This window comes from Macrobrachium nipponense, chromosome 17 (genome assembly GCF_015104395.2).
Source record: "Macrobrachium nipponense isolate FS-2020 chromosome 17, ASM1510439v2, whole genome shotgun sequence".
NCBI classification, from domain to species: Eukaryota; Metazoa; Arthropoda; class Malacostraca; order Decapoda; family Palaemonidae; genus Macrobrachium; species Macrobrachium nipponense.
Window position 1 is genome coordinate 81,330,416 of NC_087210.1, and position 18,776 is coordinate 81,349,191.

Sequence of the window (18,776 nt, forward strand, 5' to 3'; positions counted from 1 at the left end):
TGTTGTTTTGGGAGGGTTAAAGGAGGGGGTGGGTTTGTGGTATGAATCCTTTAAACAGATTCTGGCGAACTAACACGTAAACAGAAATATCCCTTGTTTTCGTGCGCTTTCTCTCTCTCATCTTGGCGAACGAACACAACCGCTCTCATCTTGGCGAACGAAAACAACAGCGGTTGTGTTTATTTCGGACGGGTGCGTTCGATTTGAGAACCGTTTTTAGCGGTGCCAAGTCGAAGTGTTAACTCATTGTTTCTGGGTAAATTAAGGACGCCCTCATACCCCACCCCTCTATATCTATCCCCCACCCTCCATTCCCTCCCCGGTGGATGGACTCTGGTTTGGTTAACCATGGTAAAGGCAACAGTGTTTCCTAGAAGCAATGAGGGAATGCTTGTAGTAGGAGTGAGGGAGAGATCGGAAAGAGAGGGGAGGGTTTTCCCCTCCATTCCCCCAACATCCCACCCCTCCAACATCCCCTCCCACCCCCGATCAAGGGTTGCGAGGGTTCGTAGGAATACTCCAATCTCGTTCTCGGGACAAATCGCGCCCCAGTCAGATTTCAGTGTTCTCTGTGACCGTTGGTGAGTGATATGGGGACTTCCCAATGTGATTTGATTTTAAAAAGATATTTATATATATTTCAGCAATCTTTGCTGGTCATAAGTAAAACTGTAAGTGTTAAAACAAATGTTTATAATTTACAATATTTTCCTCGTTCGTGTTCTAGACATTGGTCGCCAGTTCGAAGACGAGTCTACGTGAGAAATTTTTAAATTTCCCGCCCCCTCCATTTTTAACGACGTTCATGATTAACCCCATCAACATGACGTGACATTTGGAGGTCATGTGTGTTGATGTGCCCCTCGAGCGAATTAGTCAAGTGGTTAAATAAGCTAGGTGTTGAGTTTTAAAGGTCATTTTCATGAGGGGGAGTTGACTAGCAACGCCAAAACTTAGACCTACTGCAGTTGTTCTAGATGATTTGCTCTTAGTTTATACCGCCGCAATAATGGTGTGAATACGTGAGCACAAGGGGTATATAACATCATATGTTACAAGGAAAATATTCTTTATATATCACCGAATGAAAGACTGAAGAACGTCCACATCATGACTAAACGGTTCGGGAATGCGCGGTCAGAGGATACGAAGAACTGCCGCCCTTTTTAAACAAAAAACCTCTTGGTCGTTAGGGATTATCATAAGAACAGACAAAGGACAACACTAACCAGAATTATCTCTCATCTCCCTCCCTCTTCCTTTCCTACAACATCTATCATATCTCTCTCTCTCCCTACTGAAACCCTTTCCCCACTCCCGCTCATCCTCCCATCCAATACCTCCCTTACAGAAGCCCCTCCCGTCCAACGCCTCCCTACCAGAGGAATACATGACTGGCAGACACCTCGTGTTTATTTGGTAATTCGAACGTGGCTTACCCGGTCGTGTGAGGTTGTGGTTGTCTGTTCATGTTGGGGAGGTTATGTTAATGAGAAGTGGTCTGCAGATTATGCTTGAATATTATGTTCAACTTCATTTTTTATTGCTCCATGACCAACAGCAGCTAGTAGGCCTAGATATAACTATTTTGAAAATGTTTTACTTATTTTTTATGGCATTTGTACCATCACTAGCCAGTAGGCCTAGACCTAACTATTTTTAATGTTTTACTTCATTTTTTATGGCATTACCAACAGCAGCCAGTAGGCCTAGGCATAACTGTTTTGAATAATATGAATTACTTCATTTTTTATTGCATTATTACCAACAGCAGCCAGTAGGCCTAGACATAACTATTTTGAATATGTTTTACTTATTTCTTACGGCATTATCACCACCACCAGCCAATAGGCTTAGTCAAAACTATTTTGAATAATATGTTTTACTTCATTTTTTATGGCATTGTTACCAACAGCAGCCAGTAGGCCTAGATATAGCTATTGAGTTTTTGGTATGTATTGTTTCCTATGCTATACACGGCATTTCAATGGGTTTATTTACTTCTTTTTCATCATATTTTATGAAACATCCCGTATAAACTACAACACGAAACTACGCGCCAGGAAACGCAAGATTCTGATATCACGCGGTAATTAAAGTATGTTGATAACTTTAACATTTCCTGACTCACGTTACATTCGGGTGAAGGATTATGTTTTAACTCAGGACAGGACGTAAAACGTGACGTCACGACGAAGTCTGTAATACGCTTATCGCTTTCCCCGTCACGTGCGGTCTCATTTTTCCTTTGTTGTTAAATTTACAAATTCATTTAGTTTTTATTTTAGGGAATGATGTTTTCAGTGACTTTTTTTATTATTAGGATAATCATTGCGTTTTTTCAGCGAATGAGTGATTCTTGATGGCTAGCTTTCGTTATTCACTTATTTGCTTCTTTGTCTTAAAAGTTCAGCCTATTTTCAATGAATACACGAGAAATGAAGAAATGCACTTTTAGAATTCATTGGATTTCTCCAGTCCTCGAGTGTTCGTTGAAACAGGCTGTGATTTGACTGATGAATATTCAATAGATCTATCTTTGTTCAACTTTGGATATTCGTTAACTTATGTTCCGTGATTTTCTTTTTTATAAAAAAAGAAAAATCATTGGATATCTTCAGTTCTCGAGTGTTCATTGAAATAGGACGTGGGTTATTCGAATTTTGTGAATATTCAGTAGGCCTATCTTAATTCAAATTTGAAATTTGGTTATCTTACGTCCAGTGATTTTCTTAAAATTCAGTGGATTTCTTCAGTTCTCGAATATTCATCAAAATATTCTATGATTTATTCGACTTTTGGATATTCAGTAGGCCTATCTTTGAATATTCTTTATCTTATGTTTCTGTAGTTTTCATAAAATTCAGTGGATTTCTTCAGTTTTCGAATATTCATCAAATTATTCTGAGATGTATTTGACAGTAGGCCTATCCACCCGCTCCTAACAATTGATTCGTAGTGTAGCTGCGAGGTTTTCCTTCTGTTTCACTTTTCAAACTTTTTTACTGTTAGTTTTTAGTTTCAGCGTTGAATGACCCCGTATGTCCCAGCGCTTGGCCGTTGGCCTAAATTCTATATTCTGTATTCTACGTAGACTGTGTAGCCTACGGTGTAAGACGCGTTGTATTCGGTTTGTGTGCTTTGTAAGACGTGACTCGCTGGGTGGTGTGTAACCAGCCTTGTGTAACTAGTATCAATGAAACTAACCCATTAGTTACCCATGAAAGAAAGTTCTGTAAAGTCGGCCCTCTCTCTCTCTCTCTCTCTCTCTCTCTCTCTCTCTCTCTCTCTCTCTCTCTCTCTCTCTCTCAACGGTTTCAACAGCTGATTCTAACTGCTGCGAACACTTGGCAGTTCAGCCTAGTGAGTAAATGTTTTTATTTTAGCGAACCGCGAACTTCAGCGTTCACTTATTTTTTATTACTTATTTATTTTTGCATGTGAACATCTTCATGGATTTATTTATTCATCTATTTATCTGTCTGTTGATTATATATTTATATGTTAGTATTTGAAACGTGTCAATACTATTCCAGTCATCAAGTTAGCCGGAGAGCTTCTATGTATATGTGTGAGTGTTTGTGTATGTATATATATATATATATATATATATATATATATATAGTATGTATGTATGTATGTATGTAGATTTCTTTTTATATGGAGTAAACAGCTAATCAGTGAATCACAAAAATAAATGAATAAAATAAAACGTTCGTGGTTTAATTCGACGCTCAAATGAAAACACACAAATGATCATAGCTGGACGGGAATTGGTGTCAGGTGCCGATGTTGGGAAAATATAACTTAATAAATAAATAGCTGCGTGGCGTCTCAATTTATGCCCCCATTAAGCTGTACATAATATAGTTATCTAGGTCGAAGTGGTTATACACCTATCCGGATGGAGAAATAGCTGACGATTAAAATGAGTTGTAGTATATAGGCCTATTTTGAAAGATGTGGGCTAGGGGAGGTTGTGGTGGTATAGGGTGGGGTGGGGACGAGAGAGAGAGAATATAAAATGACGCAGAGAGAGAGAAATATGTATTGATGCAGAGAAAGAGAGAGACGGTAAAATGAGAGAGAGAGAGAGAGAGAGAGAGAGAGAGAGAGAGAGAGAGCTACAAGGATTAGGATGTCTCCAATACTTGTTAGTCCATCCGAGGAGACATCGTGTGCTCACTTATATCTAGGAGCAGGTTTTACAGAGAGAGAGAGAGAAATATAGAATGACGCAGAGAGTGAAAGAGAATTATAATGAGGCAGAGAGCGAGAGAGAGAGAATTTATAATGAAGCAGAGAGAGAGAGAGAGAAATAAAAATGCTGGTCGAATGCGCAATTAATTTTTCATCATTAAATAACACATTAGCAATTGAAGGACGATTATTGATCAATATCAGTAATTGAAATACATAACTTAAAACATTATCATATTAACTGAAAAAAAGAAGTTAGCAAAGCACCTTGATTGATTGAGCGATCGAGTACATTGACGCGGAAAACCATTGAGGGTAATCACCACCATTAACTGGGTTTCTGGGTTATGGTGATTCACCTCCCTATTGCTGCACCAACCACAGGATGCAGGTGGTTCTAATCAATAGGAGGAAAAATTCCAGGTGTTATGTATATGTATGTTTATATTTATATACATACATATATATATGCATGAAGTTACAAATATCCTCGCTGGCCAAGTCGGTAAATACGTCACTGAAGTCCCGGTTTCTTCTGAGTGTGGCGTGGTGGTTCGAATCCACTAGAGGACGAAATTATTGTCAGATAAAAATTTTCCCCTTCGGTTAGCGTATATGAAAGTATATTCTTTCCGAGGTAGAGCGAATTGGATATTAAAGGACATTTGTAGCTTAATGCATGTATATGAATCACGGTGATGTGAAAAAAAATTCATGTACACAAAGGCATATATGATTAAAAAATCACTGTAGATGCACGTGACTTCATTACATAAGCGAATACCACAGGGAAAATGACAGACAGGAAGTTGGTACCAAGCGCTTTTGCCTTTATTCAGGCATTGTGTATGTATATGTAAATATGTATATATAATATTATATATAAACAAATAATCGTATTGAAAATAAAAAAGTATTTTAAAACCTCCCTTGTTGTTTTAAATTGTCTAGCATAAAAAATAATTTTATCATTTCTCAGAAAAAGTCGAATCAGAGGAGATTCCGTCGTACAAGGCTTAGTCACTGGTCGTTTTTCTTCTTCTTCCTCTTCTTATTCTTCTTCTTCTTCTTCTTCCTCTTCTTTTTCTTTTTACTGATTCAAGCAACGCGATGCCAAATCCTTCGATGCGGGTGCCAGCAGTAACTACTTTTCAAATAGCTACGTCGCTTCAACAAGTCCTCTGAAATAGCTACTGACGTTCCGAGTTACTAAAGGATTGCTAATTTCTCACCAAGAGTTTGCTTTATTCATCGAATTTCGTCGTGAATCACTTTCAAGGCATAAAGTGACTACTCTTTGTTTTCAGCATAAGGATCACTTTTTAGTTCATTCAGATATAAATAGGGAATAGGCGTTTTTTTTCAGTCATCCATTTCCTGTTTTCACAGCATTCTCTGTCGAGATCTGTTAAGCTTACTTATCATTTGTATTTCATTTCTCACCTATCTACTTGTCCATACATCATTTTACCCATTTTACCAAACTTTCGAAATTTGCTTTGTAAGTGATGACTACCACGTAATTTCTTGTCCAAACTCTACTTTATCTGATCCGTATAACAGTAAAGATTTGTGTGAATAAATAAATAAGTAAATAGAAGGCACATAATTATAACAACCCCGTAATTTATTTTTCGATTTCTACTTTACCTGACCCTTATAACAGTAATGATTTACGTGAATAGATAAATATAATAAATGATTCTCATCTTTAGAAAGCACAAAGAATTTTGATATACTGACGTATATGTTGTTTCTTCACAAACAGCTGGGGGATATACTAGCGCTTAGATTTCTGTCACAAACAGCTGGGGGATATACAAGCGTTTAGATTTCTGTCACAAACAGCTGACCTCAAACCAGCTCTGATAGAAGCCTGCTCGTACAGTCAGTCTTAGGAAATAACGAAGAGTTGATATATCATAATTATATGAGTATGGGAATAATTTTATTATCTTAATATCGTCTTTAATTTTATTTTATTTACTTATTTTTTTTTTTTTTGTTGGATTGATAGAAAATCATATGCGAGGTTAGGAGAGAGAGAGAGAGAGAGAGAGAGAGAGAGAGTTACAAGGATTAGGATGTCTCAAAGACTTTTCAGTCCATCCATAGGAGACAGAGAAAGTGGGGAGAAAGAGAGGGAAAAGGACAGGAAAAGAGAGAGAGAGAGAGAATCATAATAGATGTTAGGGAAGTAAAGAGAGAGAAAAAATCGTCTTCTACAAAGTATAAAGATTTAGTGATTAAAACAGTAGGCGGGGTTTGGGGAGAGGCTGGGGGGAACTCTTATCATGGCCATCTTTGCCTGATAAGTGTTCGCCGATTCTCCGTCATTTTATTAATCTTTAACATGGAAACTCTTTAAGAATATCAAATTGACGTCACCCACGTTTGTGGGTCATTGCTGTCAGTGCACCACACGTGATGCACAGTAAGCGTTAATTAAGGGTCTTACAGCGTCCTTTCGGCCACTAGCTGCAGCCTCTCTCATTCCTTTTTGCTGTACATCCGTTCATATTCCCTTACATCTGACTTTCCACCCCCTCTAACAATCGTTTCATAGCGTAACTGCTTCGAGGTTTTCCTCCTGTTACACCTTTCAAATCTTTTACTGTCAATTTCCATTTCAACGCTGATTGACCTCATGGGTCACAGTGTTGGCCTTTGGCATATATTCCATATTCTGTTTTACATTCTTAAAAGTGGCGTCACAACATCAAAGGTCAGCGGCGGTGGAGGATCGGAGAAAGAGGTCACTCTACCCTTCTTCACAGAAGCACGTATACGCAGCCATTGTTTTACGTGTGTGAATCTAAGAAAAACATCGGCTGTTAATGCGAGTTCTTTGTTTCGCCTTATAATTAAGTCATTGTTATCAGTGCTATGGACGATTCGTAGGTTCCGTGGCGTCGTCTCGTTCATAGGGAACTTTTACAGCACTTAAGCAGGTGGTGGCCGGAATGAACGACCTTTTGCAGTGTTGAGGTATTTTGAGAATTAGGTAGCGTCGTATGACTGAACTAAACTTACATTTTTCAATTTTTGTTTTTTCGTTTGTAGAGTGATTAGGTTGAGTCATCTAGCTGTTATTATCATTATTAGTTTTATTTATTTATTTATTTATTTTTGATTGATCACAGTCCTCCAATCCGACTGGGTGTTACTTATAGGCCAGCGTAATAATAATAATAATAATAATAATATTATTATTATTATTATTATTATTATTATTAGTAGTAGTAGTAGTAGTAGTAGTAGTAGTAGTAGTAGTAGTAAAGATAAACCGCTATTCATATGAAACAATATGAAACCACCCCACCACAGGGGCCACTGACTTGAAATTCAAGCTTCCAAACAATATTATGGCGTTCATTTGGAAGAGGTAACAACAGGAGGTAATAGGAAACGCAGAAAAGAGAGATCAGGTATTAGAAAAGAAAAAATCAGATGAACAAATTAATAAGCAGAATAAAACTGCAATTACAAAATGCAAGGCGAGTTGCTTTAGAGTAGTAAAGCAATTGCATCTTGGTTTGAAGTGTTTTGAGGTTCGAGCTGCACGATATTCTAGGATAAGGAAAATATAGCACAACCTGAAGGCTCGAATTTGTGTGTGTGTGTGTGTGTGTGTGTGTTGAGGGGGTGGGGAAGGGTAGGAGGCAACCATTTTCCTCATCGTCTCGTGACCCTGTGTGAAAAATTACACGCTGCTAGTCCTTCCTTGTTGACGTCTTATAATGCTGAATATTCAGCTCTTCCGTAGGTCAGAGACTTCGCTGCCAGTGACTAATCGAAGCAGGAAGCGGTCGACTGTTGACACTTACCCACCCTGTGTTCCCGGCTGTTTGTGAAAACTGAAAAATCCTTCGTCAGGTGTTTTGGCTCCCTGCTAGCCATAACCCGAGATTGCAATTGATATAACCGCACGTTTGGAAGATTTTTTTTTTTTTTCCCTTAATGTGCAAGAAGAAGCACGCAGTTAACTAATGGAGTCAGGTAAAGACGTTTGCTTTGAAGAGTTTTAAATGACAATTGTCCTTAATAAACAGATGTAAATTTTGATAGACGTGACTGGCATTTTAACAGATGGTGTTGCGTTATTAAGCTGAGGTTTTTAGCAACACGCAAAATACTTTTCACGTGATTTTGCATGTGTTTGTATTGTATGTGCAATATATACGCATAAATTCATTCATATACTATATATATGTGTGTGTGTGTGTGTGTTTAAATGTGTGTATTCGTGTGTATGTGACTTCCTTATTACATCTAAGTTTAATGTTCATCTTTTATTTCTTTATAAATAGCTTTAATTTCGATGTTACCGATGAGCAATAATTTATCAGGCCCGGAAATTCTTATCCCCGTCGCCGTCGCATGGCAGCTGATTCTCTCTCTCTCTCTCTCTCTCCTTTAGTCCTTTTCTGTGCATTAATTGTTTTTATCAAGTTGCTCTCTTGTAATTCAAAAGTTCCAATCTCTCTCTCTCTCTCTCTCTCTCTCTCTCTCTCTCTCTCTCTCTCTCTCTCTCTCGTCTTTATCTCCGTTTTGACGTAAATAATTGTTTTATCAAGTTGTTTTCTTCTCCAAGTTCCAGGCTCCCTCCCGCTTTTAAAATCTCTTATTCTTTAAGGCTGTCTTGATGTTAGGTTCCGGCTAATAATAGCCGCCTATAAGGCAGATTGACAACCCATTCATTAAAGGAATGTGTCAATTATGTGTCAATTATTATGACTCACTGTTGCGGTTGCAGAGGATGCATGCAGCCTTGGCTTTCTTTTTTTTTTCTCTCTCTCTCTCTCTCTCTTTTTTTTGCTCGAGTTGTTGGGGGTGTGTTGGGGAGGTGGGCGGGAAGGGGGGGGGGGGGGGGGGGGGGGGGGGCGGCAACCTTGCGCAAGATTTTAGTGCTTGTGTCCTTTCGTGCATCTTTTTTTATTTTTGTGGTTTTATTTTTATTTATTTATTTATTTTTGTGGGCAGATGGCAATTAATGAGCTTTGTATTTACTATCTTTTCTTGAGTTTAGTGTAAAGAAAAAAAAAACTATTTTAGCTAGAGTTTTTAAAACTCAAGGGGATTATATTTCTTGTTTTTTGTATATTTCTTTTTAGTGTAAAAAGACACTATTTTAGTGAGAGTTTTTAAAACTCAAGGGGATTATATTTCTTTTTTATATATATTTCTTTGTATTGTAAAAAAAAAAAACACTATTTTAGCTTGTTTTTAAAACTTAAGGGGATTATATTTCTTGTTTTTTTATATTTCTTTTTATTGTAAAAAAAAACACTATTTTAGCTAGTTTTTAAAACTTAAGGGGGTTATATTTCTTGTTTTTTAATATATTTCTTTTTATTGTAAAAAAACACTATTTTGGTGAGAGGTTTTAAAACTCAAGGGGATTATATTTCTTGTTTTTTATATATTTCTTTTTATTGTAAAAAAAAAAAACACTATTTTAGCGAGAGTTTTTAAAACTCAAGGGGATTATATTTCTGTTTTATATATATTTCTTTTTATTGTAAAAAAAAAACACTATTTTAGTGAAATATAAAAAAAAAACAGGAAAAACATTTCTTGTTTTTTTTTATATTTCATTGCATTGTAAAAAAAAAACCATTTTAGCGAGTTTTTAAAACTCGAGGAGATTATATTTCTTGTTTTTTATATTTCTTTTTCCTTTAAACAAAACACTATTTTAGTGAGAATTTTTTTAAAACTCAAGGAGATTATATTTCTTGCTTTTTTTTTTTTTTTTTATCTGACCAACGACTATTTTCTTCGCTTTTATTCGCTGAACTTATGAATCCTGCATACGAAAATTCATAATAAAAATTCCTCACTGACCTAAGGTCAGATCCCACTAGTGTTTCACAACTTGCTGTCATCATTGGTCAAATAAGAAAGCATATCAGTTTATATATGTTTTTAATTGCGAATGATACTGAATTTGCATTACTGTCGTTTCCAACAGTTTTTGGTTGAGTACAGAATTGATTACATGTAGTACATAATCCATACAACAAGGGATTTATTATATAAGTTGATTTATTCATAAGAAAAAAGTTAAGTATACCTTAGTTTCACCAGACCACTGGTTAAACTAAGGTATACTTAACTTTTTTCTTATGAATAAATCAACGAGAGCTGATTAACAGCTCTCGTAGGACTGGGCAGAAGGATTAGATATTTTCACGTGGCTAGGAACCAATTGGCTACTTAGCAACTGCTTTGAGGTTTTCCCCCTGTCACACCCATCAACACTTTTACTGTCAGTTTACATTTCAGCGCTGACTGGCCTCATAGGTCCCAGTGCTTGGCCTTTGGCCCTAAATTCCATATTTATTTCATTAAAGGGTGGTTCATATTCACGTGGTTCATTTGTGATTCAAAAATGGCGAGATTCTTTATGTGCCTAATTAGAATCTGTTTGCTTTCAAGCCTCATTTGGACCCATTGCTGTATAATTATTCATTATATATAGGACTTAAAGGGTGTTTCATAATTCACGCTATTCATGCTGGTAGAAATTGGAAAGTCTTTTGTACGTTAAAAAAATAATAATGAAAAAAAAATCTGTTCGCTTTCAAGCCTTATTTAGACTCATTGCCATATAGTTACTCATTGTATACAGGCCTTAAATGTGTTTCATAATTCATGCTGGTTGAAATTGGAAAGTCTTGTATGCGTTAAGAAAATAATTTTTAAAAAATTGCGTGTCCCATTGTCGTAATATGCCTCCCAGTGCAAGAAGGGCGGCATCCTTTCGTTTTGCGCCTCAGCCAAAATCGTTTATTTATGACCCGATACGACCCGATAAGGGCTGTGTTCTTTATGGGTATCTACCTGTTAAACGTCCTTATCTCTGGGGGCTGGCTGGTGCCATTAGGAGGTCAGCTCCTAGTCCTTCTTCCCTCTTTTTGTTTCCGTCGGTTAAGTGGCGCCAGTTGTATGTTTTTCTCTTGTTTATACACTCGATAATCACGTAATTAGCGAGGCCTTCTGTGATTCTCTGCTTACTTTGAGTAGAGATTTCCTTCTCTCCTCTCTCAGAGGTTTCATTATCCTTAATTTTAGCTGTACCCCTTTTTTTTAAACTTTTATTCAATTTTATATTCAAGCGACGCGCGCCATATGTTCATTCGTTCTACGTCAGCGCAGGAGGTTAATTCTGTGCTCGGTATTTCTTAGCAGTAGATGGGAATTTTTTATGACGTTTATTATCACGACATAATGATGTTCGAAGGTTTTATTTTCCCGTGCCTTAGCCATTTTTCAAGTGTCGCTAGATTTTGCGGTATCTTTGATGCCTGTTTTAGTCATTTCCCAGCTTGTGGTGAGAGGTTTGCATGTTGCGAAAGTTGAGAGAGAGAGAGAGAGAGAGAGAGAGAGAGAGAGAGAGAGAGAGAGAGAGAGTCAGTAACTTATTACCCCTGTCTGTTCGATGTTATTATCCGCTAATAGCCCATTTTTCTCTCAATGACAACCTTTCGCAAGGTAGCATATTCACTTTTGTCAAGAAATCTCGAGAAGGTCACGAGGAGAACGGCTTGGGATCCTCGCCCTGGGGGACGCCAGTGTAGATTTTATTTCGCCTTTTTAATTCCAGTACTGATGTTTTCTGATTCTTGGATCGTTTTGCATACAAATAGAGTGGCGAGAATTTCACTTGCTGTGCTTATCTCTGTGAATCTCATGCGCGTCTTTGGGAATCTGATATTATAATGTTATTGTGCTTTTTTTTATCCGAAGGGGAATTGAGGTTTTAAGATAATTAATAAAAAGTCTAAGATGAAAAAAAAGGAATTGCTGGCATCGTTAACTTCATGATTCCTTGGGTCTTATTTTTATATTATGTTTTTGAATTTTTTTATTTATTTATTATATTTGCTTAAAAAGGTTAAAGTATTGACTTGCAGACGTTGAGTAATATTCTCTCTCTCTCTCTCTCTCTCTCTCTCTCTCTCTCTCTCTCTCTGTGCGTGTGTACTAATAATAATTATCAGCAGTTTTCTGAAAAGGAATAGCAATTATTTTTATGACACTTTTTTGTGGTCTACAAATACTTGAAAAAAAGTCATTCCTCAAAATAATAACAGACTAGATTTTTATTTTAAGTAGTCTGGTATAAGGCAAATTTTTTTTTATATTCATTTGAAAAAAAAATATGACGAGAAGTACAAATTATCTCGTCAAGTCCCTAATTTAGTTAATTTATTACTCCTTCGACCAAGCACCGACCATCACGAAGTCGTCTTATGTGTTGGATGATCCCTAAGGAACTAATCATAATTCTCATGAGACGTCTTTATTGTCTTAGCCTTGTCCTCAGTGTTGCCATATGGGAGATGTCAGTGTTGCCATTCCCGTATGGGAGATGTCGGTGTTGCCAAATGGAAGATGTCAGTGTTGCCATATGGGAGATGTCGGTGTTGCCATATGGGAGATGTCACTGTTGCCATTCCCGTATGGGAGATGTCGGTGTTGCCATATGGAAGATGCCAGTGTTGCCATATGGGAGATGTCAGTGTTGCCATATGGGAGATTTTAGTGTTACCCTGTAGAAGATGTCAGTGGTGCCATATGGAAGATTTTAGTGTTACCTTGTAGGAGATGTCAGTGTTGCCATAAGGAAGATGTTAGTGTTACCATGTAGGAGATCTCAGTGTTGCCATATGTGAGATGTCAGTGATGCCATATGGAAGATGTCAGTGTTGTGCCATATGGAAGATGTCAGTGTTGCCATAAGAAAGATGTCATTGTTGCCATATGGTTGATGTTAGTGTTGCCATATGGGAGATGTCATTGTTACCATATGGAAGATGCGAGATATTTTGGTTGCGTGTGTGCTAAAGATTATAAAGTATTTTAAATGAAAATAAATACTTTCTCTAATTGAATGATTTATCCATGTTTTCATTCTTGCACTTGGTAGATTTCGCAAGGTAGTGTGGCAGAATTTTTCCTTAGTTTATATCAGAGGGCATTTCTCAAAAGCAACGTAGTTTTTTCTTTTTCTTTTGTGGTTTATTACAGCGCGGTTTGGTTTTACCAGGTGACGCTGTAATCGAATATTTCATGGTGTAGATTTTCTCTCTCTCTCTCTCTCTCTCTCTCTCTCTCTCTCTCTCTCTCTCTCTCTCTCTCTCTGTTTGTCGTGTGCAAGACTAACGGATGTCTTGATTAAATGGGAAAAACAAGGTTCGTACTGGGTGAAAGTTTGCACTCATGTAGCTTGTACGTGCAATCCGGGCAATTGATAGACGGCAAATGCAACAGATCGTATAAGAGATTATTACCAGTTATTTCAGCTCGGTCTGTTCTCTTCTCTGCTTTTTCTATTTGTCTTTCTATTTGCTTTTGTCTTTTCCTCATTTACCTTAATAAACTATTGTTCCCTTTTCCCTTCTCTGCTTTTTCTATTTGCTTTATGTCTTTCCATTTGCTTTTGTCTCTTCCTCACTTACTTCATAAACTCTCCCAGTGGCCGATCATTTGTCGATAATGGCGATATTTGCAGATACAGATTATCAAGAATTTTTTTCTTTTAGTCTGTATTTCGTAAATCAATTTCTGGCTTATGTTAGAAATTAGTCTGTGTATTCATGTATTCATACGTATGATTGAGTGTATGCATGTAATAATTAACTAAATTTATTTAGTCATTGAATATTCAATTCGTACTTCCTGGCTTATGTTAGGAATTAGTCTGTGTATTCATACGTATGATTGAATTTATGAATGTATGTATGTAATAATTAACTGAGCTGATGTAGTATCACAATGAATATCCAAATTAGTCTGTGTATTCATGTATTCATTCGTAGGATTGATTGTATGCATGTAATAATTAACTAAGTTGATGTAATATACCATTGAATATAAAATTATTTATTTTTCATACATTAATCTCCTTTAGGCATTTTTTGTACTTTCTAACTTATGTTATGAATTAATCAGTGTATTTATACATATGAGTCAAATGTATGATTGGAATGTTTATCTGTAGTGACCAACCCATACGATAGAGTATAATTTTTTTTATTCATTAATTTCTATACTACGTCAAGGACCTTCGATATTGAGACGTCTATTATTATGTGCATTCATATATATATTATATATATAGTATATATACATATATATATATATATATATAGAAAAAAATATGTATATATGATATATATAGATATATATATAGTATATATATATATATATATTATATATATATATATATATATAATATATATCTATATATATATATATATATATATATATAATATATATATATATATATAATATATATATATATATATTTCCTTTTTCCCATTGAGAAAGTGGAAGACAGCAGGTAATATACATATCTATATGAGGTTAGAACATATTATGTTTATGAGGTTGGAATATATATTCTTGAGAAAATGACCATTGTGGTTAACCATAAATTTATGATGTTAAAGAGAGTACATTTCTCTCTCTCTCTCTCTCTCTCTCTCTCTCTCTCTCTCTCTCTCTCTCTCTCTCTCTCATTGTTTTGTTTAAACTAGCCTTATGCCAGCAACGTGGTCTTGCTCTTGGATAGATATAATATGGTGTGTATATTGTATTTGTATTTTGTCTATATATAGATATATATATATATTATATTATATATATATATATATATTATATATAATATAGTATATATAAGATCCATATCATATATATATATAGATATATATATGTATATAATATTGTACTGGTTTATATATGTCTGCAAATTATATATATATATATATATATTATATATATATATATATATATATATATATAAATATATATATATAAAATATATATATATATACTATACGTATATAGATATAGTTTTAGATACGTAGATATTAAATACAACTTGTTTTCTTCCTCGCGGTATTAAATCAAATATAATCAAGTCTCCCCGAAGCCATTCTCTCTCCTCGAATTAATATTGCTTCGACGAAGAGACCACTTAACATACCACCCGTTGAGAATCAAGGCTCCTTCGATGTTGCGACCAATTATATTATTATTATAACATTGACATTTAAGCGTTGGAACACAGGAAGGAAGCCGCTCGTCGGAGGAAAAAAAAAACTGTTTCGAAAATGAGGCGTGTGGCAACTCGTCGACAGCGCGACTAGGGGTGGGGTTGCCATGTAAGCCATTCTTGTTTACGCTAGTCGTGCGAGTACTGGGTTTTCCCCTCTCTCTCTCTCTCTCTCTCTCTCTCTCTCTCTCTCTCTCTCTCTCTCTCTCTCTCTCAGAGAGTATGTATCCATGATGGAGGCTGGAGTGATCTTTAATTGTAATTATATATATATATATATATATATATATATACTATATTATATATATATATATATATATATAGTATATATATATATATATATATATATATATATATATATATATATAGTATATATATATATATATTATAATATATATATATATATATATATATATCTATACAACGTAATATAAGTACATATATAATGTTCTATATTACATACATATCATACATATAATACTATATATATATATATAATATATATATATATCTATATAATATATATATATTTACCATATATACATATAATATATATATATATATATATATATAATATATATATGTACACACACATATATATATGATGTATATAATTATACATATAAAGTTATGCCACGCGCAACCTTATTGGCATTAATATACCATTTTTCTTTCTATTCAAATTCAGCGCTTAAGGGAAGACAGTTAAACATAGTTTTGTTGACAATTTTACTCACGCACAGCCCTGTGCATACTTCACAACATCTGAGCGGACGAGATCACGCTGTATAGAATGCGAGCAGGAAGTTTTAGAATTAAACCTCCTGATTTGAATTTATGCCTAAGATTAACCTTCACATTTTGGTAATATGCACATTCACATTAATGAAACTAAATTAACCAACTAATAATGTCTGATGATGTTGACGATGATGATAATGTAAGAAAAAATAGAAAATTCAGATTTCCTCTTCTCGAACGGTCATTACTATGTATTTCTTATAGTCTTATGAAATTGAACTTGTATCTGCGTTCAGTGCTTCTGAACTTGTTGGATTTAGTTTTTATGTGACATTTAGCATAGTCTCTCGTGTAGTCATTGATATTATAGTGACGTTTGAGTAATGAGTTTGTTTTTAGTTTACATTCAATACATTGGCTGTCACCAAATTGAAAATAGAGTGAAGTTTGAAAAATAATTTGGATTGCAATTTACATCTGATACCATAGATGTCGCCAGATTTACAATATAGTGATGTTTGAAAAATAAACTGGATTTTAATTAACACTCGATAGCTTGGCTGTTACCAGATTTACAATATAGCGAAATTAGATTTACAATATAGTGAAGTTTAAAAAATCGACTTGGATTTAATTTACATCCGATACCTTAGCTGTCACCAGATTTACAATATAGTGAAGTTTGAAAAATAAACTGATTGAAATTTACATCTGATACCTTAGCTGTTGCCAAATTTACAGTATAGTGAAGTTTGAAAAATAGACTGGGATTTATTTTACATTCGAAAGCTTGGCTGTCACCATATTTACAATATAGTGAAGTTTGAAAAATAAACTGGGTTTTGATTAACATCCGATACCTTGGCTGTCACCATATTTTTGAAGAGATCACTTTAGATAGTGACACTTCAAGGAGAGTTGTATCATCCGTGTGTATTTTTTTTTATTTTTTTATAGTGAAGACTGTGTCAGTAGATAGTTGTTATATGAAAGATGCAGTTTGTTAAAAAAAGGACTTTTTATTCCTTCCGATTAGGACAGTTCTTATGCAACATCAACTAGTTTCCTCTCCTAAACAATGTTGCGTTGTTTTTCATAAAGAGGATGATGTATATATATATATATATATATATATATATATATATATATATATATATATATATATATATATATATATATATATATTATATACTATATATATATATATATATATATATATATATATATATATATATATATATATATATGAGACACAGATAGGAAGAGAGGAGGGAGGCTTGCTTAACAGTTAATATCCTGGTCATTGTTTAACGGGCTTTCAGTATAACGCTGTCGTTTCCTAAGAGCAGTGTAACGCTCTATTGTGCCTTCAGTGGAAGCTTTAGCTAAGGTTATAATATAATATGTATTGGTTTAAACTGGGAACTTTTTATTAGTCTGCAGACGTCGACTGAATTGACCACTTAAACCTTTGTCTTGGGCCTAAAAGAAGAAATGAACGAAGATGGAGTACGGAAGGTGGTTTTAGCCCTAAAGGAAGCCATAGAACCGCCTCTGGCTGGAGGAAAGATTATAGGCCTATGGGAAAATATTACTAAAGATATAATTTCAAAGCAGGATAGCATAGTAGAAATTTTTATCGAAGTGATGAACCTTTTCTTAGTGCTTTTTGCTGTGCAAATGTTGTCCAGTCTCCTTGGACCTTACCTTACCTTACAGACCTTACATCTTGTTCGGGTTGCCCCAGGTCCCTCAGTGTGAGGCACCTCTAATGTCTACCAGAGAGTTGCTAGTACATCTTCCGGTATATTTTGCATCTTCCAATCTTGGATGGTCTGGGATGCAGTTTAGATATTTGTCGAGCTTATTCTTAAACACTCTACGCTCACTCCTGATATATTCCTCAGATGAGCTGGCAACGCATTGAATAGACGCTGCATTATCGATGCTGGTGCGTAGTGGATTAATGTCCTGTGTGCTTTCCTTATTTTTCCTGGTATAGTTTTGGGCACTATTAATCTACCTCTGCTTGCTCTTTCTGATATTTTTAGTTCCATGATATTTTCTGCTATTCCTTCTATCTGTTTCCAGGCCTGAATTATCATGTAGCGTTCTCTTCTCCTTTCTAGACTATATAATTTTAAGAATTGTAGTCTTTCCAGTAGTCTAGGTCCTTAACTTCTTCTATTCTAGCTGTGTAAAGGACCTTTGTACACTCTCTATTTGTGCAATATCCTTTTGATAGTGTGGTACCATATCATATTGCAATATTCAAGTGGACTACGAACATATGTTTTATAAAGCATAATCATGTGTTCAGCTTTTCTTGTTTTGAAGTGCCGTAACAACATTCCCATTTTTGCTTTACATTTTGCCAACAGAGTTGCTATTTGTTTCATTGCATAACATGTTCCTATTCATCATCACACCAAGGTCTTTAACTGCTTCCTTATTTGTGATGGTCTCATTATTAGGTCCCTTATATGCATATAGCTTTCTTTCTCTGTCTCCATAAATTTATTGATTCAAATTTATCAGAGTTTAAATACCAATCCTATTTACCTCTGCCCAATCATATACTTTGTTAAGGTCTCTTTGTAGAGCGTCCCTATCTTCATCACAAGTAATTTCTCTACTTATTCTTGTGTCATCTGCGAAACTACTCACTACCGAATCCTTAACATTATTGTCTATGTCTTCAATCATAATAACAAACAGTATTGCAGCTAACACCGTACCTTGCGGCACACCGGATATTACCTTGGGCTTC

At 35.1% G+C, this 18,776-nt stretch overlaps 1 protein-coding gene across 2 annotated transcripts in view; it reads left to right on the forward strand.

Annotated features, from left to right (window-relative positions):
* The first annotated feature begins 333 nt into the window (after positions 1–333).
* Positions 334–18,776, forward strand: part of LOC135196370 (uncharacterized) — a 103,483-nt gene continuing 85,040 nt past the window's right edge. The window contains exon 1 of one of the 2 annotated variants that reach the window (XM_064223155.1): positions 334–581. In XM_064223155.1, coding sequence (XP_064079225.1) covers positions 349–581 — 233 coding nt within the window. In that variant the 5' untranslated portion in view covers positions 334–348. The remainder of the gene's footprint in view (positions 582–18,776) is intronic. The other variant, XM_064223153.1, reaches the window with a different exon arrangement.